The sequence below is a fragment of the Acinonyx jubatus genome, chromosome B4, assembly GCF_027475565.1.
Source record: "Acinonyx jubatus isolate Ajub_Pintada_27869175 chromosome B4, VMU_Ajub_asm_v1.0, whole genome shotgun sequence".
In the NCBI taxonomy this organism is placed as follows: domain Eukaryota; kingdom Metazoa; phylum Chordata; class Mammalia; order Carnivora; family Felidae; genus Acinonyx; species Acinonyx jubatus.
In genome coordinates this window covers 74,645,730-74,671,793 of record NC_069387.1, presented here as the reverse complement: position 1 = coordinate 74,671,793, position 26,064 = coordinate 74,645,730, and the positions used below count along the sequence as shown (strand labels likewise).

Genomic DNA, 26,064 nt, shown 5'->3' with positions numbered 1-26,064 from the left:
CACGGAGGTCGCGTCCGGTGGGCGCCACCCGCAGCGCAGAGCCCGGGACGTCCAGAGAGCGGAGAGTAGTCCCCTGCTCCGGCCGGGAGCGATCCGTCTGGGTAGCCGGGGACCTAGGCGCCGCCATCCTTGAGAAGGCAGCTGTCCGGAAAGCAGGCATCCTAGATCTGTAAGAAACCAGCCGTCCGAGAAGCCGCTGATTTCAGGCGCCCGGAGACGTTAGGCTGCATAGGAGGGTAATAGAGGACCGCGGGTTTTGAACCGTCGGGAGGCCCCTGGCCCAACTTACGGAGCGGGTGGGGGGGGGAACCTCCGCCTTGACGGAAGGTTTGGGGAACGGCACCGCTGAGGCGGGAGCCCGCAGGGGCGGGGGGGCCGGGCGCAGCCGTCGGGGGGGTCCCGACCCAAGCGCGAGCCCGGCCACCGCCTCCGGGGCCCGCGGAGAGCCCCGGGCCTCCGCCGCCATTGCGCCAAAGAGTGAGGAGGATCTGCTGGCCCTGGCCGCGTCGCGGCTGAGCCGCCGCAAGCGGGTGGCGGGCGCGGCCGTCGGGGTGGCCATGGTGCTGCTGCTGCTGGTGGCCATTCCGCTGCTGGTGCACAGCTCCCGCGGGCCGGCGCACTATGAGATGCTGGGTCGCTGCCGCATGGTGTGCGACCCACACGGGCCTCGAGGCCCTGGACCCGACGGCGCGCCCTCCTCCGTGCCCCCCTTCCCTCCCGGCGCCAAGGGAGAGGTGGGCAGGCGCGGGAAGGCAGGTCTGCGAGGGCCACCGGGACCCCCAGGTCCCAGAGGGCCTCCAGGAGAGCCGGGCAGGCCAGGTCCACCAGGTCCTCCCGGCCCAGGCCCTGGCGGGGTGGCGCCCCCTGCCGGCTACGTGCCTCGCATTGCCTTCTACGCGGGTCTGCGGCGGCCACACGAAGGTTATGAGGTGCTGCGCTTCGACGACGTGGTGACCAACGTGGGAAACGCTTACGAGGCGGCCAGCGGCAAGTTCACCTGCCCCATGCCAGGTGTCTACTTCTTCGCTTACCATGTGCTCATGCGCGGCGGTGACGGCACCAGCATGTGGGCCGACCTGATGAAGAATGGACAGGTGAGATGCCCCCACCCCAGGCCCAGAGGCGACAGGGTAGCTTTCTAGATCTCCCTGCACTCATTACATTGGAGGGCTGCATTCGAACCCCTCTCCCAACAACGTCATTGAGTCTAGAAACGCAGGGCTGCCAAGAACTTATGAATCCTTTCATCTAGCCAAAGAGGAATTAGCTGCCAAAGAAAGGAAATGACCTGCCCAGGGTCTCAACGAGCATTAGGAATGGTGTCAGAATCAGAACTCGGGACACAAAGCTTAATGTCTCTACAGCTGCTATTTCACACTCCAACTATATAGGCAACCCTACACCAAACTTGTTTGGTGTCTTTCCCTGCCAGTTATCCTGTCTTTGGTCACCCTCTCTCCTGAGACAGGTCTTCTGGCTTTTGGGTTTCTCAGCCTCACCATGGTCGAGTTACCTGGAGTCTGGCTCCTTCAAATTAGAATGGAATCCGGATCTCTGGCCATGGGCTGTCAGCAGCTGTTCTCATGTGGGGGCATTTAGCTTGGATTTTTGAGTAGAACATAAAAAAGAACGCATTCGCCCAGGGCCTGGGACCAATTCTACAGCTGGCCTTACCCTAATACTAATACTGAGTCAGTAGGCAGAGGTGGAAATGATGTGGCAGCTCAGGGGCCAGCCAGGCGGCATGACAGAAGGGATTTGGAGGGGGAAAGAGGCAAAGGGCAGATCAAGCAGAAGCTTTGGCCCCAGGCCTGGTTCTGTAGGCCCCACATCTTCCCTGGCAACCTCTGGCCTCCAGGTTCTGCTACTCCCTGCCCCTGTGGTCAGTTGGAGTCACTGCCACCTTGGCTTGGGAGAATAGCTCCAAGGACTCAGCTGGAGGGCCGGGACACACATAGAGGGAACGAGAAGCCGCAGGGGTGGGGGTTGGGGAGGTGCCTGGGCCCCACAAATCGCAGGAGGTAAGACTGGGGCTGAGCAGTGACCTCCGAATGCCCCACACCATGGGGTGGTGTTGACCGTGGTGCATCAGGCCTGCTGGTCTTGGTGTCTGAACCCAGGTCCTGCTACGGCTGCCGGCTGCCGCACCCTCCAGCTCCAGGACTAGTAGGCACTGCATTGGGGTCTCCTCCCAGCAGGGTCACCCCAGGAACCCAAGAAAAGAGAGTGTGTATGTGTGTCTGTATGGGAGTGAGGGCTGTATGTGTGTAAGGGAGTGAGAGCGTGTGTGCGTGATGTGAGGTTCTGTGGGTGCAGGGTGCCAAGGTGTGAAAATAGAGCAGCGTCTATGTGCATGTGGCACTGAGTAGGTGTGTGTGGTCTATGCAGGGTGTCGGTGAGCAGTTGGAGGGGGCAAGTGTCTATCTAGAGTGTGCCGGTTTCTGAGGGAGCGGGGGCCCGCGGCTCCCACTCTGTATTCTGCGGCGCGGGCGCTGCGGCCCTGGGGACGGTAAATAGTGATTAGAATAATGATGAATAATTAATGAGTTAATAACCAGCCCCCGCGGGACGGGAAGAGGGGGGCTGGGGAAGGGGCTGGGCGCCGGAGGCGACCAGCAGGGAGGCCAGAGGGAAGGAGGGGTTACCTGTTGGGGCAGAAGGCGACCCCCATGTCATGGCGCAGGTGGGGGCTAGAAGGGGAAAGGGCACCCAGAGGCGAGAATGCATCATTGCACCTTCCCATGGCCCGCACCCTTGCTTGCATACATACAGACACACCTGTGCCCTATCACTGAGGGGAGGGAATCCAAGTTTAGGAGGTCAGAGCAGGTTCAGAATGTTAGAAGTTATCCTACAGCCTAATTTTATTGTTTAAATAATAGCAAACCCTATATAGTGCTATCTAGGTGCTAAGTACTATTCTAACACATTTCACACGTAGTAACTCACTTAATCTTAATAACCTTATGAGGTAGGCTCTATTATTACCTCCCATCTTATAATTCACGTTGACGACCAGAGCAGGCGTGAAACTTGGCCGAGTCGCACAGCTGGTAAATGGCAGTGCCTGGGAAGCTCAGCGATCTCCTGCCTTCTCCTTGTCCTCCCCAGCCCCTGCACCCTGCTACCCTCGAGCCGCCTTCACAGGCCCAGCTGCGCCTACTCCGCCCGACGCTTCTCTCCACCCTCAGCTCTGCACGGGCGTGAGTGGGTTGTTCTGTTCTCCCCCTCTAGGTCCGGGCCAGCGCCATTGCTCAGGACGCAGACCAGAACTACGACTACGCCAGCAACAGCGTCATCCTGCACCTGGATGTGGGCGATGAAGTCTTCATCAAGCTGGACGGCGGGAAGGTGCACGGCGGTAACACCAACAAGTACAGCACCTTCTCTGGCTTCATCATCTACCCGGATTGAGCAGAGCCCCATCCCCCGCGCCCCCGCTCGCCCTTCGCCTCCGCTCCCCTCCTCACCCACCTTCAGCCGGTCCCACCCAAGGCGCCATCCTAACCTTCGAGAGCCTGGCGGTGGGGCAGACCCTCCCGCTCCCGGAGGCGGCCGTGCTGGGTGGACTCTTGGCGCTCCGGGGACGCTCCGAGGTCTAAGTGGCCGGGGAGAGGAGGAAGCCGGGCTAAGGAGGAGCAGAGCGGCTCGGGAAGGGACCGCCGGCTTCGGAGTGCGCGCCTGTCAAAGCTGAACCGAGAGGGGCGGAGGTCGGGCCCTCTCTTCTGCTAGGAGCTGGGGAACAGCTTCACCACCCGGAGCTGCAAGCAGAAAGGAAGCCCCGGCATTTGGTGGTGGTGGTGTGTGTGCGGGGATGGAGAGCAGAAACAGGAGCCCATCTAGGTGGGAGGACAGGAAACGTTTGGAGGGGTCAGGCTCGTCCTCTGTCACAACTTTCTCTCCTTCCCTCATCCCCATTTTCAGGCTCCAGGCACCGGCCTTGGCAGCCTTCCTGTGAACTGGAGGAAGGAGTGGATTCTTTCCTAGCATTTAAAACTCATTCTGTACAGTCCCCATTTCACCCCCATTCCACCTAGGCCCTGGGGCTACAGCTGCTGTTGCCTCTTCCAATAAAGCAAAGTTGGAGAATGTGTGTGCCTCTTAACTTGGTGCACAGTGTGGGGAAAAATGGCTGACCCTTTCCCTCACTCCCTTCAAGGACTCTCGCCCTACCACTCTCTGCCAGAGGTAAAGGTTTACTTGTTCCTGGCAAGGTCTGTCTCTGGTGGAAAAGAGGAGGGCTTCTTCTGCTCGGATATGGGAAAGGAGGAGTATCAGCTTCAGGAGAGCTTGGAGACCTTGTACTGTAGGGAGACATCAGCCAGAATGACACTAACAAGGGAGGATTCCAGAGATCTGGATCTGGTCCTTCTGCTTTCTGCCTGATGCAGGTGGACTTATAAGAAGAGGAGCGCTAGGGGTTGGGGAGTTGCTGATGGCTCCTAGGAGTGGCATTGATCTCAAGAAGCAAAAAGAACAGGTCCCCAAAGGCCCACATTTGCCCCCCGCTCTGGTCCCTACCACCACACACACACACACACACACACACACACACACACACACACACACACTCATAGAGCTTGCTGAGGGGTGGGGATGGGCAGGAGTGGTCTGCCTTTAGGATAGCTCTTAGGTGAGGGAGCCTGGGGGAGCCCAGGGCCTGCCTCTAAGCTGGAGGACACTGCCACCGTGTGGGCAATTGGAGAGCAACAGTCGTAGCTGGCCTAGGTCAGCCGGGAGGGAAACAGACATTTGGACACTTTAGAAACTTTATTGAGGCGCCTGGGTGGCTCAGTTGGTTGAGCGTCTGACCCGTGGTTTTGGCTCAGGTCATGATCTCTCAGGTTTGTGGAAGGCCCCCGAGTCAGGCTCTGAGCTGAAAGCCCTGGATCTGCTTGGGATTATCTCTCTCTCTCTCTGCCCCTTCCCTGCTCTCTCTCAAAATAAGTAAATGAACATTTAAAATAAAAAAAGGGGCACCTGGGTAGCTCAGTCGGTTGAGCGTCCGACTTCGGCTCAGGTCATGATTTCATGGCTCGTGAGTTCGAGCCCCGCGTCGGGCTCTGTGCTGACAGCTCAGAGCCTGGAGTCTGCTTCAGATTCTGTGTCCCTCTCTCGCTGTGCCCCTCCCTCACTCATGCTGTCTCTCTTTCTCTCAAGAATAAAACATTAAAAAAATAAAATAAAAAAAGAAACTTTATTGAAGGATAATAAATAAGGGCTAAAAGGAAGGCTCATGGCAGGACAGGATGTGGACGCATCATGATAGAGAGTCCTGTGGGGCAGCAGAACCAACTGGAATAAAACACTGGAGAGAGAGACCTTGTCACAGCCCAGCCATCCTTGAACTGTAGCCAACCCTTCCCCACTGACCACTGTAAAGAAGCAGAGGCTTCCCCGCCCCCCTGCCTTCCCTCTCCCCACACCACCCTACTTTCTACAGGCTTGCTGTGCAGGCACAGCTTGGCTGCGAATGGGAGGCTCACCAGGGCGTCCTGCCATTCAAGTAATGTGGCCACAGGGTTGGTGCAGACCCGGGTGGGGCCTGAGGGTGGGGCTCGGCTGGTGTAGAAGGCACATTCATCATCCAGGCGGGCCTCGTAGAAGCAGTGGATGGCAGTCAAACATGCTTTGAGGCGCTGCCTCAGAGCCAGGGTTCGAGGGGCCAGGTTGCTGGGGCCTGAGGGCCGAGGGCCACAGAGACTTGAGGGCAGGCTCTAAACTCCCGTCATATCCAGCGCTTCCCCACTCCCCCACCAAGGGCCAAGAGCAGCACACAGCTCGAGGCGCAACTCTTCCCTTCTTCCCGAAAGAGCGCCAGGCTGGGGCAGGGTAGGTGGGGAAATACAAGCAATGGGACCAGCTGGTGCAAGGTGGGGGCCCGCTCCCAGTAAGAGATGAGGACCTCCTTTGTTCACAAGCCCTTCCAGCCAACTCCTTACCTGCCTGGCCTGTTGGGGGCCTCAGTGACCGGAGTGAGTGAATAGGGGGGCTGGCACAGAGTGGGCGTTGGGAGGAGAAGATCAGGTTGGTGGTGGCTGGTGCCCACGGACTGCAGCAGGGCCGTGGGCTGGACTCTGGACTTCTAGGTTCCAGGAAGCAGGCCTCTGATGCCCCAGGCTCTATCCTAGGGGAGGGCTCTAGGAGTCCAGTCTGCCCGTGGGAGTCTGCCTGAAGGGGTCCAGGCTCTACTGGAGGGCGGGGCTCTGATACCTCAGGCTGTTCCTGGACAGGGGATTCTGGTATCCCAGGCTCCCTGCTATGGCTGGACTCTGGGGGCCCTGGCTCTGTTGCAGGGCAGGGCTGAGCTATCTCCAGCTTTGTTCCTGGGCAGGGCTGTGGTTCCCCACACTCCTCTGGGAGGCAGGGCTTTGGTAGCCCAGGGTTCTGTAACAGTCCGGGAGGGTGTAAGTCCCCTGAATTCTTCTCTGGGGCATTGAGAGTTCTAGACATCTCAGCTAGCAGGGGCTGAAGTTCAACCATATCCAGAGAGGAGCCTCCATTCAGGGGGACACACTTGCCCCCTGTGAGCCCTTCTACCTCCTGTCGCAACAGCTGCTGCAGGATACTGATGCGCTGTGAGTGGGAGAAGAGTACCCAGGGTGATGTCAGTGTGTGGGTTCAAGTCTCCACCCATACTGTCCTGTTCCCATACTTCCCTCTCCTGCATCCCCTTCCCTGCTGCATCACGGCCAATCAGGCATCAAAGCTATTGCCCACAGACCCACCTGCATCTTCAGCTCCTGGAGCTTGGGGGTTGTGCCAGGGTGGGGTCCATGAGGAGCTGCCACAGCGGGTTTCCCAGGACCCTCATGCAAACTCACGCAGCTCTCCTGGTCAAATAACCGGATTGCAATCTGCTCCTGCCACAGGGGAGGAGAGGGGCTGTGTGAGGAAGCCAGGCTGGGGCAGGAAGACCAGGTTCCACAAAGGGGTCCACAAAGAAGGAATCAGGTTAGTTGAGAGGCCCTAAACAGAGATTAGGAGGGGCAGCAGAGGAGCAGGGAGAGTTGGAGAGTTGGTAGCTTTTCCAGAGAGCCCACGTGCCTGAAACTGCTGGGCTCAGGCCAACAGGACACAGAGCGGGATCTCAGCATGGAAAGCCTTCAGATACTTACCCAGGGCAGGGCAGGGTCTTCAGGGCAAGACTGAGGGGAGAGGCCACTCAAACACTGGGCCTGAGACAGAAGTGAGACATCATAGCTCTCTCTGTACCCATCCATTCCCTTCCTCCCCTGCCCTGGCCTATGCCAGCTACCCGCCCCCACTCTCTCCGCTCTCCCTTACCTGCTGAACTCTGGGGGCCGACAGGATGGGTGTGAACTGGGTTTTGGGGCGAATGGCAAGACGCCGCAAAACTGAATACGAGGTCTGGGGAGAGAGGAGGATGGTTAAGCAGGAACAAAACCTAGACTGAGCAGGGATCCCAGCCAGGTTGTTCTGCCCTCGCCCAGCCCCCAGGAGTTGTGGATACAAACTGGAGCTGAGGTGTGAGGCGAGGGTACACGCTGAGCCTGTCCAAAGGGTGATGGATGGGCGATGGAAGGTGGCACCACACGGCCAGGGGAGGGTATCAGGTGGGAGGCACGGCCGTCCTGTGGGGAGGAATGAGGTGGAAGAGGGATCACTCCCGCTTTGCATTCCTATGTCTTCTCATTACAGCAGCCAGTACTATTCTATTAAGACCTAATCAAATCCTGTCTCTCCCTTGTTCATCACCCCTCTCCATGGCTTTCCACTCAATCCAAGCAAAAGCCAAGGCCTCACACTGGTTTATAAATCCTTACCCGATGGGATCTTGCCATCACCCTAACCTCACTTCCTGTCATCCTCCTTACTCTGCTTCTGCCTGGCTGGAGTCCTCTTAAACACACGAGGCTCTTCAGGGCCTTTGCATCTGTGGTTCTTCTGGCCTGGAACATCCTTCTCCCAGATATGTGCATGGTTCACTCCCCCAGCTCCTTTCGGTCTTCACTAAAATTTCATCTTCTCAATGTGATTGCCCAGACCAATCTATTTGAAATTGCCATACCCTCCTCCCCTACATCCACAACCCCTTCAGTGCCCGCTTTTTTTTTTTTTTAACCTTATCACCACTGCCTGACATGTTACATATTTTACATATGGGTCTATTTTTTGTCTCCCCCTTCTAGAATATAAACTTATTGACTACTGTGTATCCAGAACCTAGAGTACTGTGGTATGAATGAATGTCAGGTCTGTCTCATTCTCAGCTCTGATCTGATGGTGTTACAAATCTATACCGGACTGTGACCTCTCAGCCCCAGGCTCCTGACACCTGGTAAACAGAGGCTAGTCCCCCTCTGGAGAGGCCTTGGGCCCACGGGGCAAACACAGACTCAGCTAGCATCCCGAGGCCCACCCACAATCCTCAGGGCTGGCTGCTGCCAGAGAATTCCCCCAAACATCTCCCCCGCCTCTCCCCATCCCAGAAGGGACCCATCTCACCCTGGTGTGGGTTATCTCTCTTAATGGTACCCGCTGGGCCAGACCTAGGGGGCCCCCTCCTCCTTCATCAGAGTGAGTAACAACTTCATGTTCTCCTTCAGGGAGAGAGGGAGCTATGAGGAGACAGGAAATTTGCTGTAGTGTCTAGAACAGACACCAATGTCTGGCATAGGGTTTTGCAACCTCCAAAGAGGGTGTGCGGGTTTGGACAGCCCCCACTGTACCATCAGAGGTGGGGACACATCCAGCACCCCCTTGGAGCCCAGCACTATCTCAGCAATCACTTATTAATCTGAACACCCTGAGTGGGCTAGGGGTGTGATGATGGCTCTTAGGGCTGAGGACAGAACAGTGAGTGGAAGGTAAATCTCATAGGATGTGGCAGAGAGAGGGCTGAAGTGGGGACCACCTCCTTTTACCCAAGAGCAACTGGGCAACCTCTAGCATATCAAGGTTCCTTCCTTTCTGGTTCCTTCTGATGTGGCCTTCCCCTCTCTCCACCACCCCCCACCCTGACCTGCTGAACTTTCTCCCGTCTTGCTCCCGATTGCACACAGCCCATCTGCCCCTGTTTTCTCCCCATGGCCACACAAACTCACCAGGCTGAACTGAAGTCTCCAGGAGTAATTCTGAGGTCTGGCTCCCTGAAGTCCTGATGACAATAAGGATAGCAGCTAGCAGTCACTGAGTACCAAGTATGAGCTGGGCACTTTGCTAAGTGCTTTACAAACATCATCTCATTTAATTCTTCGCACAACCACCTCTAATGATACAAACATTATCCATATTTGACCGATTAAAAAAAACTGAAGCTTGGTGGTTAGGGCAAGCTTACACAATTAGTAAATGCTGAATCAACCCCAAATTCCATTTATTGCCATCATCTATGCTGTAGCCACTAAGCAAAAGAGATATAGCATTTCTCATTTCTGTTCCTTCTTCCCCCACCACCCAAAAAAAACTCGTGTCATACTAAAGCCTGGCTATGGAGGCTGAACCCTATTCCAAGGGTTCACCCTAAGCAGCCACAAGTTTCCCTCTTCCCTTCTGGGTTGGTGGGAAGTCCTAAAGCTACTGGAAGACGCTAGCTCTGAGGGACCCCTGTATCAGACATTGGATCATTCTTTTCTAAATGATCCTTTCTTCCTCACCGGCTGCTGCCACCTGTCCCTCTTCTTAGCTCCTGGAAACTGGGGTGCGCAGAGGGGTGAAAGGAACGTCCTGAAGGTGGAATCTGACCCATGGGAGAAAGAGAAAAAAACAGAGTCAGAGGTGGACCTCAAAACTTCAAGCCTCCACCAGCCCCATCAGCCTCCACACCCTCTCTGGTTCATCATGAGGTATCTTCTCTCCTAAAGCTCAGCTTTGTCCCAGGAAAGAGCTCCCAGAAGCACTGAGTATCAGCCCCTCAAGGGCACTCACCAGAGCCTCTAGCCTCTGGGGACACAAGGTCCGGCCACGGGGTCCTGGTCCCTCCAGCCTCGAGAAGCAGGAAGCCCTGGCAGGGTCCAGTCGGTGGGTGGGAGTTCTAGGGGCTAAATATGCAGAGGCCCGGGCACCCTGACACCACAAAAGAGGCTGTCAGCACAGGCTCAGGAGTCCGTCCTCAGTCCACACCAGCCTGATTTTCTCATATCCTGTCTTATTACCTGGCCTCTACGGATGGTGCCTCCCTGGCTCCCTCGAACCAGTACTCTCTGAGCCAGACTGGGCTGGCGCCCCAGGCGACAGCTCTTCACCCCCTCACCTGACAGGATGGTGGCCAGGGCTGCAGGGTCAGCCACAAACTCTACGGTCCCTGGAGCCTCTGCAAGAGAAGGAAAAGTGAAAAGGAACCAGAAGGAGGAAGGCTAAGGGGCCATGGACCTGAGTATAGTTACCTAGAGGTACAAGAGGGAGCTGAAGAGACTCATATTATTGAACTCAGTTCAGCAAAATTCATAGAACTTTACTTTATGTAAGATACTATTCTAGGCACTGGAGCTCAGAGACGAATGAGAAAGCCCAGCCTCCATCCTCCAGAAGTTACCATCAAACTACAGAGAGGTAACAGACTCAAGCCAAAGTATGGACATATTATAAAAGAAGTACTACAAAGTACGAGAACACAGAGCAATTGGTTGTGACTGAGGAAGCTAGAAAAGGCTTTAGAAGAGATGACCTTTTGCTGAAAGAAGGAGAGGGCTTCTAAGAGTAGAGAGTTTTCCAGGAGCAGGTTCCAAGACTCTTACAGTAAGCAGATCAGGGTAGTGGAAAGTTCACAAAGGCCGTTCCCCCACCTCCACACAAGGAGACTGTGTTTTCAATCCTACAACAGGTACCTGTCTGGGGAGGGGGCCTAGGCCCCACATTTTGTCCCCCAGGGCTAGGCCTCAGTTCCTCCAAGGGGTTCCGGAGCTGAGTGCTCTCCAGTGATCTTTCTGATTTCTCCGTTTGATGTGTGACTTTTGGCGTGGGGCCGGCTGAGTCGACGGGGCGTTGAATACTGAGCTTCTGCACCAGTCTCTAAGGGAGAGGGGGACAAAAAGCTGGGGTTCAGCTTCGGGGTGCATTGCTGGTATGTGCTGCCTCCTCGTAGCTACTGTCTTCACCCACCAGGCCCTTCTTACCTTTGGATCTTGGTTCTCCCGGTCCAGGACGCGGGGTTTGACTGTAGGGAGAGGCTGGCGTCTCTGAGAGCGTACGGGAATCTTGCTAGGGGTAGGAGATACACCCCTAAGGAGAGGTTCCTTTGTGGCTTGGAGGGTGGTCATGACGGCTACAACTGAGATGGGGAGGAAAGGATCTGGGATCAAAGGTCAGTCAGCCAGTTCGGCGCATCAGTTCTGACATTCCTGAAGCTCCCACCTCCTCCCAAACCCATGAGCCCTGAAGACCGATGCTTCCAAGGCCACTGTTCTGGGTGCCACCTCCAGACATCCCGAGCCTACTCTTTCACCCCAGGACCCGGAGCTGCCTCTCCTCCCTATGAGCCCCGCAGTCCCCATTCCGTCCAAGATCTCCATGCCGCACCTACCTCGGAACCACTCTGGCTCACTCACACTGCCTCCGCTTTTTCCTGACTCTGGCTTCTACGGCGCTCCTTCCCCAGTTTGTAAAATACGCCGAGCGCCTGATTGGCTCTTCTGCGCTCCCGCGGAGGCGCGTGACACCTGGCTGAGCAGTCCAATCCACAGGCTTCGGAGGCGGGGCCAGAAGAAGGACTAGCTGTCGAGCCGCTTTCTGGCCTGGAAAAAAGCTGACCCGACTCAGTCAGCCAATCCGAGAGCGGAGCGCAGGATGGGAGGCGGGATAAGAGAAAGGAGGAGGGCGTTTTGAGGCCGGAGAAGGCGTGGCACTCCAAGTGGGAGCCGCAACGGGCACTGCGAACTCTCGCGATATCTCGGGACTGCTGTGACAAGTACGGTTCTCGGGGCTTTGCGGGAGGGGCGGTCCGTCCGGAAAGAGGCTAACGGTGTAGGAGGCTGGCCCGACCCCCCAGAGGCCACTCTGACCGAAAGCAGCGTTAACCTTTGGGGACGCAGTTCCAGACACGTATAGGAAACATCTGCGCGTTGTATCTGGGATGGGAAAGCGCTTCCAAACCGACAGAGAAGGCTGGATGGAATAGAACGGAGCCTAACAACAATAAAAATAAAAATAAACCATCTTTTCCTCGCAGGAGCCTCACGACCCGGCGAGGTGTGGTCTCCATTTCACAGATAAGAAATAAGACTCAAACAGTGTCACTGGAACCCATTCAACACAACAGGCCTGGAGGACTGGGGAGAGGGGTGTCACCGGCCTGTTAATGTCAGGCAGGGGTGTGAAACAGAGAACCAAGAATACCCTGGTGAGAATGGAGTGGTGACCTCTAATGGAAGACGGGGAAATGGGCGATGGTTTCAAGTGTGCAGGACTCTTCTCCCTGACTACAGTGGTTTCTGTTACTCAAGCCAGGAACCAGGAGTTATTTTTGGACTCCTTTCCTTACTCTTACAATCTCTTGCTCACTCTTACTATTTTTCATATCTTTGCAATTCATTTTTCTTCATCGCCACCACCCTAATCCACCCTAATCTCACCTAAAGGATTGCAAGAGTCTCATACCCTCCATTCTCTCTTGCTCTCCACTTTCATGCATTCACCATACAGCAGCTAGAGTCATCTTTCAAAATTGCAATTCTGGTCACGTTATCACTGTGCCTTGACCGTTCCTCATTCACAGTCCCCATCTTGTACCACTCTCCCCCTTGTTCTCTGCTTTCCAGCTTCCCAACTTCATTGCCTCTTTCAGTTCTTCAAACTGGTCATGTTCCTTCTAGTCTCCCTGTCTGCAATGCCTTTTTTGCTTCCACTTGGCCTATTTGTGCCTCCAAATTGATATTCACTGTTACTTCCGTATAGAGACCTTCCTTGAACCCCTCTATTCACAATCCACCCTCATTCTAAAAAGATTCCCTGGTTATGTGCTCTCAGAGAACAGCGTTTGTTTCCTCAGAGCATGCATCTTAGTTGGTAATTGATTTTTCATCAGTATGAACATACTCTATTGTGTTTATTAAACTTGGTCCCCTGCTAGACCACCATGAGGGTGGTGACCTTTTATTTTTGGCTTACCGTCGTATTTTCAATGCCTTGCATTGTGCCTGGCTTGTAAAGTGCTCAATATTTGTTGAATGAGTCAACGGATGGATGAATAATTGATCAAATGAATGCATGGAGTGACAGGGAAGACCTCTAAGAAGTAATATTTGAATTTCCTCTTGAAAAAGAGAGAAGGCAGGACACCTGGCTGGCTCAGTGGGTAGACCATGCAACTCTTGATCTTGGGGTTGTGAGTTCGAACCCCATGTTGAGTGTGGAGATTACTTACAAATAAAATTTTAAAAAACTAAAAAATAAAAGAAGTCTATCCTAGGCACTCGGAACAGTACCTGCAAAGGAAAAAATAAAACATGAAAGAATATGGTGTGTTCAGAGAATGGCGAGCTCTTAGGGGTAGATGGAATGTAGGAACAGAAAATAAAACTAGAAAGGTAGTCTGAGTTGAGGGAAAGAGAAGGTCACCTTATTCCACTGGCAGGCACTGTGAATGTGCCAGATTCTAACCACAAGATCCGCAGGGATGGCTGCTAACAAGCATGGTGCACCTACCATGCGTAAAGCCCTTTTTCGGGTGTTTGGGAAACAGGGAGGAATAAGGCTGAAGTTTGGAAGATGGGGAGGCACCGGGATGGAGGCTGGCTGCATAGTGGCTTTACATGATTTTAAGGTAGCACAGCGCAGGTGTCGCCCTCGGCTTCACAAACCTGGAAATGGGACAGATTGTCAGGCCACCCAGAGTAGATCTAGAGACTGACTCACACTAATCAAATTCGTAAGAGAAACTGAGTGATTTATCAAGAGGGTATACCTTCCAATGACCAAAATATTATGCCTGCTCGTCAGGGCATTGCCTTCACAGACTCAAAGTACAAGGGAGACTGATTTTTATATCAGAGAAGTCTTTAAAAGAGCCAATGTCCAGAATATCTGCCAAGCCTGTCAGAGCATCCAACCTGTTTTCTACACAGCGGCCAGAATGACCTGCTTCTGTTTGCCTTTGCTGGACATTGTGCACGGGAAGGTACAAGCCACCTCTCTGGTTTTGTTCTATCCCTCCCCACCCCTTATTCCCTATCTGCTTTCTTAGTCCTCTGCCCCATAAACATTAATTGATCTTGGGGTCGTGAGTTCAAACCCCATGTTGAGTGTGGAGATTACTTAAAAATAAAATTTAAAAAAACTAAATGTTGTTTTAACTCTAATGTGCTTGGTAGAATTTTTTTTCTCTCTCAATTTTAGTAAATGTGCTGCCAAAGAGAGCCCTTAACAGAAGTTCTTAACTGTGAATGTGTGCTTATAAAACATGTACAGTTGGGGGCGCCTGGGTGGCTCAGTCAGTTGAGCGTCCGACTTCAGCTCAGGTCATGGTCTCGCAGTTCGTGAGTTCGAGCCCCGCTTCAGGCTCTGTGCTAACAAACAGCTCAGAGCCTGGAGCCTGCTTCGGATTCTGTGTGTGTCTCTCTCTCCCCCTCCCCTGCTCATGCTCTACCTCTGTCTCTCAAGGATGAATAAATGTTAAAAAAAGAAACATGTACAGTCGTATATTAGTTTCCTGTTGCTGCTGTAACAAATTGCTGCAAATTTAGTGGCTTAAAACAATACCCATTTGTTCTCTTACGGGTCTGGAGGTCAGAAGTCTAAAATCAAGGTGTTGGCACAGCTCCATTCCTTCTGGAGACTTCAGGGGAGAGTCTATTTCTTGCCTTTTCCAGCTTCTAGGGGCTGCCAGCATTCCTTAGCTTGTGGCTTCCTCTTCCAGGACTCTATCCTCTGCTTCTGTCATCACATCTACTACTCAGTGTGATCTGCTTCTCTCTTATGAGGACCCTTGTGATAACATTGGGCGACCCATATAATCCAAGATAACATCCCTGTCTCAAGGTCCTTAACCACATCTGCAAAATCCTTTTTGCCATATAAGGTAACACTCACAGATTCGGGGGATTGAGACGTGGAGATCTTTGGGAGTGCATCATTATTCAACCTACTACAGTTCGCTTAGTGTCTGTGTTTTTAATTTGCATAAGTGGCATTACCATATGGTTTTGTTTTTACTTTTTTTTTTCCAGCCAGCTCTGTTTCTAGGATCCATCCTTATTGCTGTATTTAATACAGTCCTTTGCTTATAATAGTTGCATGGAATTCCATGGTAGGCGTCCCTCATACTTTGCTTATCTATTCCCCACATCTATGAACAATGCTAAAGAATTATCCTCTTAAGTGGTCCCCCATGAACCTGTTCAAGGATTTCTCTGGGACAAATATCCCAGAGTGGAATTTCTGGGTCAGAAGGCTTATGCAAGCTTAACTCCGCTAAATACCACCAGATTATTTTCCCAAAGGTTTGTAACTGTTTACACTCTTAATATTACTTGAAGTTTTACCATCTCTCTCCTTTCCAACCCTTGATGTTATACAGCTTTCTAATATTTGCAATTCTAATGGGTATTAGGTGGACTTTTGGTTATTTTCTTTCTTTCTTTCTTTCTTTCTTTCTTTCTTTCTTTCTTTCTTTCTTTCTTTTTCTTTCTTTCTTTTGAATGTTTATGTATTTTTGAGAGAGAGAGAGAGAAAGCACATGCGAGCAGGGGAGGGGCAGAGAGAGGACCCAAAGTGGACTCTGTGTTGACAACAGAGAGCCCAATATGGGGCTCAAACCCACACACCGTGAGAACATGACCTGAGATGAAGTCAGACACTTAACTGACTGAGCCACCCAGACGCCCCTGGTTATTCACAATTGCATTTTTCTAATTACCAGTGAGTTTGAGTGTTGCTTCATATTCTTATTAGCCAACAGTGCTTCTCTCTCTCCCTGAAATGCCTGTACGTGTCTCTTGTGCATTTTTTTTTGTCATCTTTCCTGTCTTGAGTCTTGCTGATTTCTAAGATTTTACTGTATATTCTGCATAGTAATCCCATGTCCACTTTACACGTTGCAAATATTTCATTTAGGCCTCCAGAGAAATAAAATTGATTTTCTTTCTTCCTTTCTTTTGTAAGTCATCTGTACGCCCAATGGGGGGCTCACACTGATGACCCCAAAATCAAGAGTCACATGCTCTACGGACTGAGCCAGCCAGGTGCCCCTATAATTGCTTTTCTTTTTAATTTAATTTTATTTTTTAATGTTCATTTATTTTTGAGAGACTTAGAGCACAAGTGGGGGAGGAGCAGAGAGAGAGAGGGAGACACAGAATCTGAAGCAGGCCCCAGGCTCTGAGCTGTCAGCACAGAGCCCCAGGCAGGGCTCAAACCCGTGAACCCCAACATCATGACCTGAGCCCAAGTTGGACACTTAACCAACTGAGCCACCCAGGTGCCCCTATACTTGATTTTCTATCTGGCAGTTTTAATTAGCTCTTTCCTTGGTTTTCCTGGTTTTTCTACTGACTCTCTTGGGTTTTCTATAGAGATAATTATGTCTTCTGCAAATAAACAACAGTTACGGGATGGGGGTGGGGTGTCATGATCTCATGGTCTGTGAGTTCGAGCCCTGCATAGGGCTCTGTACTGACAACTCAGAGCCTGAAGCCTGCTTCATATTCTGTGTCTCCCTCTCTCTGATCGCGCTCTCTCTCTCAAAAATAAACAAACATTAAAAAATAAAAAAATAAAATAAAATAAACAGTTACAGGGGCGTTTGGGTGGCCCTTGTAATTTTTATGTTGTGTGGGGGGAAAAGTATGTTGAGATTATGTAAATATTCCATTCCTCATCAAACTTTCACTTTACTGAATTATATCAATATGGACTCATACTTTTCTATTATATTCAGTGGATTATTACCCAATTACCAATATGGTTCATTCTTATACTCAGGTTGACTCTGGTTTGGTCAGCTTAGGTCCTTTCAAGTTGTCTTCTGTAACCTTTCACCTTGACTGCATTCTTTTAGCATTTGTCTTTTTTGTTTTTTTTTTTTTTAAGCGTTTCTTTTCTTCCTAGCATAGCAACAAGTTTCAGGGTCAAACTCTGTTTTCCCGACATCAGCTCTGGAATCGGCCATTTCTCCAAGGATCTCTGGTCCCTTTTATTGGAGTATGTTATTTAGAAGCCAAGAGCTGACCCAAGTGAGTTGAAAGCTTATGTCCACATGACAACTTGCACATGGGTGCTTATAGTAGCTTTATTCATAACTGCCCAAACTTGGAAACAAGCAAGATAGCTTTTGATAGCCGAGTGGATAAATAAACTGGCATGGCCATACAATATTATTTAGTGATAAAAAGAAATGAGCTATTAAGCCACAAAAAGGAATCTGAAATACATATTGCTAAGTGAAAGAAGCCCATCTCAAAAGGCTATATACTATATGATTCCAACTCTATGACATTCTGATAAAGGCAAGAGCTTGCAGGAAGGAAAGTTGCCAGGAGCTGGGGGAGTGGGAGGGACAAACAGGCGGAGCACAGAGAAGTTTTAGGGAACTGAAGCTGTCCGTATGATAAGTATAGTGAATACATGACATTGTGCATTTCAAAACACCCATAGAACCGTCCAACGGTGATCCCTAATGTAAACTATGGACATTAGTTAAAGAATAATGTGTCAACATTAGTTCATCAGTTGTAATAAATGTATCACACCAGTACACGACGTTAACAATAAGGGAAATACTAGGGCCCCTGGGTAGCTCAGTTTGTTAGGCATCTGACTTTGGCTCAGATCATGATCTCTTGGTTCATGAGTTTGAGCCCTGCATCAGGCTGTCTGCTCTCAGCATACAGCCTGCTTTGGATCTTCTGTCTCCCTCTCTCTCTCCCCCTTCCCAGGTTGTTCTTTCTCTCTGTCTCTCAAAATAAATAAATAAACTTAGAAAAAAAGTAGAGGAAATACTCTCCCTCTTAGTGTGGCAGAGGGAAAGTATTTGGAAACCTCTGTATTTTCTCTTCAATTTTTTCTATAAATCTAAAAATGCTCTAAAAAAAAAAAAGTAAAGCCTATTATTTTTTTTTATTTTTTTTAACGTTTATTTATTTTTGAGACAGAGACAGAGCATGAACGGGGGAGGGGCAGAGAGAGAGGGAGACATAGAACTGGAAGCAGGCTCCAGGCTCTGAGCCATCAGCCCAGAGCCCGACGCGGGGCTCAAACTCACGGACTATGAGATCGTGACCTGAGCTGAAGTCGGACGCTAAACCGACTGAGCCACCCAGGCGCCCCAAGTAAAGCCTATTAAAACAACGAAAACAGAAACCAAGAGCTAGCACTAGCTGCGTTCATGGCTATTAGGGTATTGGTGCCCCCAGTTGTTCTCAGTGAACAGAGCTAGGGAAAACAGTCTACACACACAAATATAATCTATACCCACACACACACACGAACCCACCACATTTACATCTATATTTCTACATCTAAACATATTGAAAACCATGAATTCAAGACTAGCCTTTAAAAATCACATCATTTACCTGTTTTAAAATACTTCGAAGTTTTTCTGCTGTCCTTAGAAAACATCTTAGGAACTTCCCAAGTTAATGTGGACTCTCTTCTCTTTGCCAGACTCCAATTAATGAATCGAGATGGAGGGGCACCTGGGTGGCTTGGCCAGTTGAGCATCTGACTTCAGCTCAGGTCATGACCTCATAGTTCCTTCATGAGTTTCAGCCCTACATTGGGCTCACTGATATCAGCACAGAGCCTGCTTCAGATCCTCTGTCCCCCTCTCTATCTGCCCTTCCCCCACTCATTCTCTCTCCCTCTCTCTCTCTCTCTCTCTCTTTCTTTCTCTCTCTCTGTCCCTCTCTCTCTCTCTCTCTCTGTCCCTCTCTCTCTCAAAAAATAAACAAACAAAAATGAATTGAGATGGAAATTTTAGCAACAAAAAAGACAGAGATCAGCCAAAAGTTCATTTGTTTTAAAATTCATATACCCAGGGGTGCCTGGGTGGCTCAGTTGGTTAAGTGTCCCACTTGGGCTCAGATCATGATCTCATGGTTTGTGGGTTTGAGCTCTGCATCGGACTCTGTGCTGGCAGTTCAGAGCCTGGATCCTGCTTCAGATTCCGTGTCTCCCTCTCTCTCTGCCCTGCTCACACTGTCTCTCTCTGTCTCTCAAAAATAAATGAATGTAAAATAAAATAAAATAAAATAAAAAATAAAATTCATACACCTGTTAATAATCAGACATAACCTGGGGCGCCTGGGTGACTCAGTTGGTTAAGCCTCCAACTTTGGCTCAGGTCATGATCCCATGGCTCATGGGTTTGAGCCCCGTTTTGGGCTCTGTGCTGACAGCTCAGAGCCTAGAGCCTATTTCGGATTCTCTCTCCCTCCCTCTCTCTCTGCCCCTTCCCACTTCTGCTCAGGCACTCACTCTCTCTCTCTCTCAAAAATAAACAAACATTAAACATTTTTAAAAAAATAATCAGATACGGGGTGCCTTCGTGGCTCAGTCAGTTAAGTGTCTGATTTTGGCTCAGGTCATGCTTTCATGGTTTGTGAGTTCGAGCCCCATGTCAGGCTCTGTGCTGACAGCTCAGAGTCTGGAGCCTGCTTCGGATTCTGTGTCTCCCTCTCTCTCTCTGCTCCTTTGCTGTTCACGCTCTGTCTCTCTCAAAAACAAACAAACATTAAAAAAGTAAAAAAAATAATCAGACAGAACATAATCTAGTGTACTTTCTTTAACCTTCTGCTGGTGAGGTTTATTCTCTCATTTCAAATATTTGAGACTCGTTTGTCTTAAAAGAGGTGGCAAAGACGGGTTCATTTATAGTCAGGTTCTGTGGATGTGGCCTGATAACTGTTTCCTTAGAAGAAAGGTGTCAGTATTCCTTCGTAGACTCTTTCCCAGTGTACAAATCATAAACTTCACTCTACAATCCAGCTAGACTTGGAGGGAAATAAGGAAATATGGAACAATTTTAGAAATCCAGCACCCCTAAATCAAGCACCCCTAAAATCAACCATTTTAAAGTAAGCAATTCAGTGGCATTTAGTATATTCACAGTGTTGTGTAATTACCATCTCTGCGTGGTTCCAAAACATTTTCATCACCTCGAAAGGAAACCTCATACCCATTAAGCAGTTACTCTTCGTTCTTCCCTCCCCACAATCCCTGGCAACCACCAATTTGCTTTTTGTCTCCCTATTCCAGATATCTCATACAAATGGAATCACATATGTGTAGCCTACCGTGTCCAGCTTCTTCCATCATGTTCCCAAGTTTCATCCATATTGTAGCCTATATAAGCACTCCATTCCTGTTTATAGCCGTATACTAGTCCCCTGTGTGGATGGACCACATTTTGTTTATCCATTTATCCATTGATGGACATTTGAGTTTTCTCCCACCTTCTGGCTATTATGAATGGTGCTGCTATGAACCTGCATTTCCAGTTACTTGTTTGAGTACTTGTCTTTTGGGTATATATCTGGGACTGTACTGAAAACAATAAAATGGGACCTCTAGGGAAAAAAAAGAATTATCTTGAGTTCTGGCCCACTAAGAATTCTTTTAGTTCGTTCGTTTGTTTGTTTTAGAATGTGGCTAAGTATTCGTTAATTTCTTGGCATATGTTTTCTGCCATTTCTAAGGAGTTGCGCGTTCAAAGGTCAGTTCTATGTGTTGACCTGGCTAAACTACAGTCCCCAAATGCTAAGGTAGGTGTTGCTGTGAAGGTGTTTTGTAGATGTGATTAAAATCCACCATCAATGAACTTTAAGGGAGATTATCCTGGATCAGCTGGGGAGCCTGATTGGATCAGCTGAAAGGCCTTCAGAGCACAGCTGGGGCTTCCTTGATGAACAAGAGGTTCCACCTGTGGGCAGCAGCGCTGTCTCGGCCTGACAGCTGCAGCCAGCCCTTCCTAATGGCAGCCAGCTCTGCCCCAGACTGCTGTGGGAAGCCCCCCCAGTCGTGGGAGCCAGACCCTTGCAATAAATCACTTAATATCTATCTCCTGCTGGTTCTATTTCTCTGGTTGAACCCTGACTGATGCGGGTTTTGGTACCTGGAAATGGCTATTATAACAAACACCTAAAAATGTGGGAGTGGCTTTGGAGTTAATTAATGGATAGAGTCTGGAATAACTTTGGAGGATGATAGGAAAAGCCTTGCTTGCCTTGAATAATAGACTGTTAGTAGTAGAAACAGGAATGTTACAACTTGCTAGCCAGGGCCTGGAGGGAGGCGAGGAAGCATGGTAGAGAATACCTAAATCACCACAAACAGACTGTTGGTAGAAATATGGACAATTAAGGTCCTGCTGGCATTGAGGGCTCAAAAGGAAATGGATAATATGTTATTGGAAGATGGAGGAAAGGGGATTTTTTTTAATACAGTAGCAGAAAGCTTAGCAGAATTGTGTCTTACAGTTCTATGAAAAGCAGCGTTTGTGAGGATAAATGGGGGTATTTATCTGTGTTGCCAGTGTTGAAGGTATGGCTTGATTTTTTTTTTCCCCTGAGAGGAACAAAAGAGGCAAAAAGGCACCAGAACTTGGTATTTTAGAAATTCTCAGCCTACCCAGATTGCAAACAATGCTAAAATTACGCCATTCGCTGTCAGGAAAGTGTGCTCTGAGGAGAAATCCGAGGATGTACCTGGACAATCTTTTGCTAGTGCCTAGGAAGGATCAAAGGTCAGAGTATTCAATCGCACAAAGGCCCCTTTGGAGAGATTAGCCATGTGACTTGTGGATTTCCTCAGCCACCTCGGCAGAAACCAAGCAGAGAAATGGGAGTGTCTAGAAAGATCCGTGGAGGTGTCTAACGGAGTGAATCTCAGAGCCATACACAGGAGACCCACATGGCTCTCGAGAATGTCTTGCAAACAAAGACACTGCCACCTTGTAGTGAAAGAGGCAGAGAGAGGGTACGATGGAAGAAAGCTCTCCGACCCCCCCCACCCCCACCCCACTCCGAACTGTACGGCCAGGAAACGATCAGCTGAAAACACACAAGAAGGAAAGGGGGCCTTCAAGGTCAGGCAGTGAGGCTGGAAAGTAGGGCCAGGAGCCACAGAGGATTACTCCCAGGCCTTGAAACCTTATGTTGTTTTCCCAGGTGGATTTTCAATTTGCTTCACAACTTCCTTTTTTCTTTCCATTTCTACCTTTCTGAATGGGAATGTCTGTAGCTGTTATCCTCTGCCCATCCCGCTGTTGTGTTTTAGCAACAGGTAACTTGTTTTCTAGTGTCACAAGTCTGTGGATGGAGAGGAGATTCTCCCCAAGATCAGTTTCACCCAGAGCCTCACCCATACCTAATTTAGATGATTTCAGTGATGAATTTGAGATTTTCGGGCTGATGACATCTAGATGAGAATTTGCTCTTCAGCTGACGCTGCAGTGGCTTGAGATTTGGGGGAACCCTGAAACGGGGTGAATATATTTTGCGTATGAGACCAACATGAATCTTTGGAGGCCAGAGGGCAGACTGTGGTAAGCATAATAATGCCTTCCCTTGTTTGCATCCCAATCCCCAGAACCTGTGAGTACTTCCTTATGTGGCAAACGGGATGTTAATGATGTGAGTAAATTAAGGATTTTGAGACGGAGAGATTATGCTAGATTATCTGGGTGCACCCAATGTAATAACAAGGATCCTTATAAGAGGGAAGCAGGAGGCTTGGAGAGGGAAAGAACATGATAAACAGAGCAGAAATCAGAGATGAGATTGCTGGCTTTGAAGATGGAAGAAGGCCACAGGCCGCTGAGCGTGGGCAGTCTTTAGAAGCTGAAAAGGCTTTTCTAAAGCTGCCAGCAGGAACACAGATCTGTCATCCCATTTTATTTTTTTTAATTTTTAAAAATGTTTTATTTATTTTGAGAGAGAAAGAAAGTGTGTGTGTGTGTGTGTGTGTGTGTATGCGTGCGTGTGTGCGTGCAGGGGGAGAGAGAGGGAGGGAGAAAGAATCCTGAGCAGGCTCTGCCCTGTCAGTGCAGAGCCTGACCTGGGCTTGAACCCATGAACCATGAGATCATGACCTGAGCCAAAATCAAGAGGTGGATGCTCAACCGACCGAGCCACCTAGGTGCCCCCTTTTGAATTTTTTAAAATGTTTTTATTTATTTATTTATTTATTTATTTATTTATTTATTTATTTATTTATTTTGAGGGAGGGGGGAGAGGCAGAGAGAGGGAGAGACAGAGAATCCCACATAGGCTCTGCACTGTCAGTACAGAGCCTCACTGGGGGCTCAGTCCCATGAACCCCGAGATCATGACCTGAGCCAAAGTCAGATACTTAACCAAATGAGCCGCCTACGCACCTCGAAATGCAGATTCTTAATCACTATGCTCTCAGTTAAAATAAAAATTGTACTTTTCACATTCTTTCATTAGTTTAAAAAATATTTGCTGCGGGATTACTAAACACGCGTAAGCGTCAAAACAACTTTTATGCATTTATCAACATCTGTTAATCAGTGGGAAGGGAAGTGCCCAGGGGACGAGAGCAGCCTGTCAGCCCCAAGAGCTCAGCGTTTGGGACATTTGTTGGTACGTCTCAGAGAGGGAATGGGAAATGTCAATTAGTCTGTTAGGGCTGGTGAAGTGGGCATCTTCTGTGAAAGGAAGAGAAAGCAGAACCAAAGAAAGTCCCAGAAGTCAGCATGCAATCGCTATTAGGCCATGGAAGCCATAAGACAACCGAGACCAGAAGTAAGAAGGAAGTAGGAGTTAGCAAAAGCCAGGGTGGAGGATGAGGTCATTTGCTCATTGTGACAGGAGCAATGGAAGCAGTAGGGACCCTGCGTCGGGGAGCAGTGGGCTCCTGCTGCCGAGGGGCCTGTCACTTCTGTTCGGTGAGGCCTGCGGGGCTACGGAGTCTATTCTTCCTGGGAGGCCGGGTCACCCAGGTGTTTCTGGGTTCCTGTGAAGCCACTGTCACTCGGCCCCAGGCAGCGGCAATTCTCATTCCCCTCATTTCCATGTGTAAGCCCACAATTCACCCCCCCTTGCCTGAGATATTTGATTAGTCTCTGTTCCTTGCGACCCAGATAACCGAACTCCTCCTACCCACTGCAAGTGGCCCCTGAGGAATTATCCCTGCTGCAGTCGTGGGCACCTCCCTGGGCCCCGGGACACGCGCCCGCCACATCCGGTTCCCTCTAGGAACTACTAAATAAATGCGGCCACATCCTTGCTTCTGAGATGACCTTCTAATAGATGTCATGGATCTATCTCCCTGCTTCCAACAAGCTGAGTACAATAAAATCAATGTGGTATAAGCTTTCTTAATTACAGCGAAATCCCAGCCCTGTCTTCCGGAGGTTAACATCTGATCTCCTTGGTTAGAATTGGATTTGGAGTTTCCCTAAAACTCTTCAATCACAGCCAAGTCCGAGTTTGTGTCACTTCAATAGGTGGTTGGGCCTACTCATGACAACCCGTTTCTTTCCAGTTCTCCCCAGCATTTAAACGCGTTCACGTCTTTACCACAATTCAAGATTTTTAAAAAATACGTTTTGGGGCGCCTGGGTGGCGCAGTCGGCTAAGCGTCCGACTTCAGCCAGGTCACGATCTCGCGGTCCGTGAGTTCGAGCCCCGCGTCAGGCTCTGGGCTGACGGCTCAGAGCCTGGAGCCTGTGTCCGATTCTGTGTCTCCCTCTCTCTCTGCTCCTCCCCTGTTCATGCTCTGTCTCTCTCTGTCCCAAAAAAAATAAGTGTTGAAAAAAAAAATACGTTTTATGTGACAAGCCAATACACATGTATATAAATACATTGAAAAGTTTCACCCCACCCTAACACCTATTCATTTCCTTTTAAAATGTGGGTCTTGAGCTGGGCAGCTCAGTCGGGTAAGCATCCAAATTCAGCTCAGGTCATGATCTCATGGTTCATGAGTTCGAGTCCCACATCAGGCTCTCTGCTGTCAGCACAGAGCCCACTTTGGATCCTCTGTTCCCATCTCTCTCTGCCCCTCCCCTGCTCACGCCTCCTTTCTCTCTTTCTCTCTCAAAAATAAATATATTTTTTTTAATGTTGGTCTTGACCCAGCAATTTTTATCACAATGTTTCACGATGCACGGTTTGAAAATTACGGGTCTCGTTTCTCCTTTCTTCAAAATTTCACTTCTCAGATGCAGGTCTTTCTTTGCTCTGGTTCTTTCTGGTCTTTCTTCCAATATCTAGAGAGAGTGGTCGGCTCTCCACTTTCTCATCTTGAATTCACTCATCAGTAGGCCACGTTTTGTCTCTGGCACCCCCCTGCCCTGAAGCAGCCCTCCCTGAGGTCTCTAACAGCTTCCTTGTTGATAGAGCCCAGATTTTCGGACTGTTGTCTAACCCTGGGTTCCCAGAATCCTCTGGTGCTGCCAGCCGCTTCCTCCTAAAAGCCTTCTCTTGCCTTGGCTTCCCGAGGCCGCATTCTCCTAGTTGTCCTCCTCCATCTCTGCCAGTTCGTTGTCAGGATTCTCTTCCACTGCTACTCTAGAAGTCTCCTCGAGGCCCTTCTCTGTTGTCACTTTATATACTGTTCTTAGGTAGATTCATGCTTTCTCATGTGGGATACCAGGGAGGTCTCATGCCCTTCTCTTCAACTCAATCTCTCTTCTTTGTATCCAGTACCAAACATAGGCCACAGATGTGAAAGTAGCCAAACTTAAAATCGTGCTCACTTGAAAGCCTGAACATTGAAATCCAAAGCTTTGGTCTGCTTTTCTGCAGTGATACGTCTCCTCCGAGGTAGTAAGTTGCAAATGAGCCTCAGCGGCTACTCTGCATCAGATGATTAGCCCAAGCCCATCAGTAGCTTTCCCTGGCAACTGTTACTGCTCCAGGATTGGGCACGCCAATGACCTCAGCCACACAATCTAAAGGAAAGGACTGTATCTCATACTGGGCAGGAGGCTTTTCTCTTTCCTCCACTGGATGTGAAGAGAGAAGCATCACCAGGTAGCTACTGGCAGCCATCTTGGGACCATGAGGAGACAGGACAAAGCTTCAAGGAGGAAGGCTGAGTAGAACCTTGGACAGAACTTGGGTCCTTGATGGTATCTTTGAACTGCTGAATCAACCAACCTCAGAGCCTGCCTACCTCTGGCTCCTTGTTACGCTAGCT

At 49.9% G+C, this 26,064-nt stretch overlaps 2 protein-coding genes across 5 annotated transcripts; one reads left to right on the top strand and one right to left on the bottom strand.

Annotated features, from left to right (window-relative positions):
* Positions 1-321: 321 nt before the first annotated feature.
* C1QL4 (complement C1q like 4) lies at positions 322-4,089 on the top strand. The gene is made up of 2 exons (XM_015065837.3): positions 322-1,094; positions 3,235-4,089. The coding sequence occupies exons 1-2, from the start codon at positions 558-560 to the stop codon at positions 3,412-3,414; spliced, it is 717 nt and encodes a 238-aa protein (XP_014921323.2). The 5' UTR covers positions 322-557; the 3' UTR covers positions 3,415-4,089.
* Positions 4,090-5,178: 1,089 nt separating this feature from the next.
* Positions 5,179-11,687, bottom strand: TROAP (trophinin associated protein). Of its 4 annotated transcripts, none has more exons than XM_053226193.1 (15): positions 11,486-11,668; positions 11,079-11,233; positions 10,791-10,974; positions 10,119-10,276; positions 9,892-10,029; positions 9,621-9,703; positions 9,069-9,121; positions 8,470-8,582; positions 7,479-7,595; positions 7,288-7,371; positions 7,119-7,178; positions 6,729-6,863; positions 5,943-6,576; positions 5,487-5,680; positions 5,179-5,275 (listed from the first exon to the last, which is right to left on the bottom strand). In XM_053226193.1, the coding sequence occupies exons 2-15, from the start codon at positions 11,220-11,222 to the stop codon at positions 5,261-5,263; spliced, it is 2,112 nt and encodes a 703-aa protein (XP_053082168.1). In that variant the 5' UTR covers positions 11,223-11,233; positions 11,486-11,668; the 3' UTR covers positions 5,179-5,260. The 4 variants fall into 4 exon arrangements, 2 of the variants coding, with proteins under 2 accessions (XP_053082168.1, XP_026891844.1); XM_027036043.2 differs by having other exon boundaries at positions 5,179-5,308; positions 11,486-11,667; XR_008300235.1 differs by having other exon boundaries at positions 5,487-6,576; positions 11,486-11,687.
* Positions 11,688-26,064: the final 14,377 nt, after the last annotated feature.

Bases quoted from the DNA above. Each gene is read 5' to 3' on its own strand.
- C1QL4 (XM_015065837.3), top strand. From the start codon at position 558: ATGGTGCTGCTGCTGCTGGTGGCCATTCCGCTGCTGGTGCACAGCTCC. The intron at 1,095-3,234 runs GTGAGATGCCCC...CTCCCCCTCTAG, and splicing joins ACCTGATGAAGAATGGACAG to GTCCGGGCCAGCGCCATTGC.
- TROAP (XM_027036043.2), bottom strand. From the start codon at position 11,222: ATGACCACCCTCCAAGCCACAAAGGAACCTCTCCTTAGGGGTGTATCT. The intron at 7,179-7,287 runs GTAAGGGAGAGC...CTTCTGTCTCAG, and splicing joins CGGCCCCCAGAGTTCAGCAG to GCCCAGTGTTTGAGTGGCCT. The intron at 6,577-6,728 runs GTGGGTCTGTGG...TCCCACTCACAG, and splicing joins TCCAGGAGCTGAAGATGCAG to CGCATCAGTATCCTGCAGCA.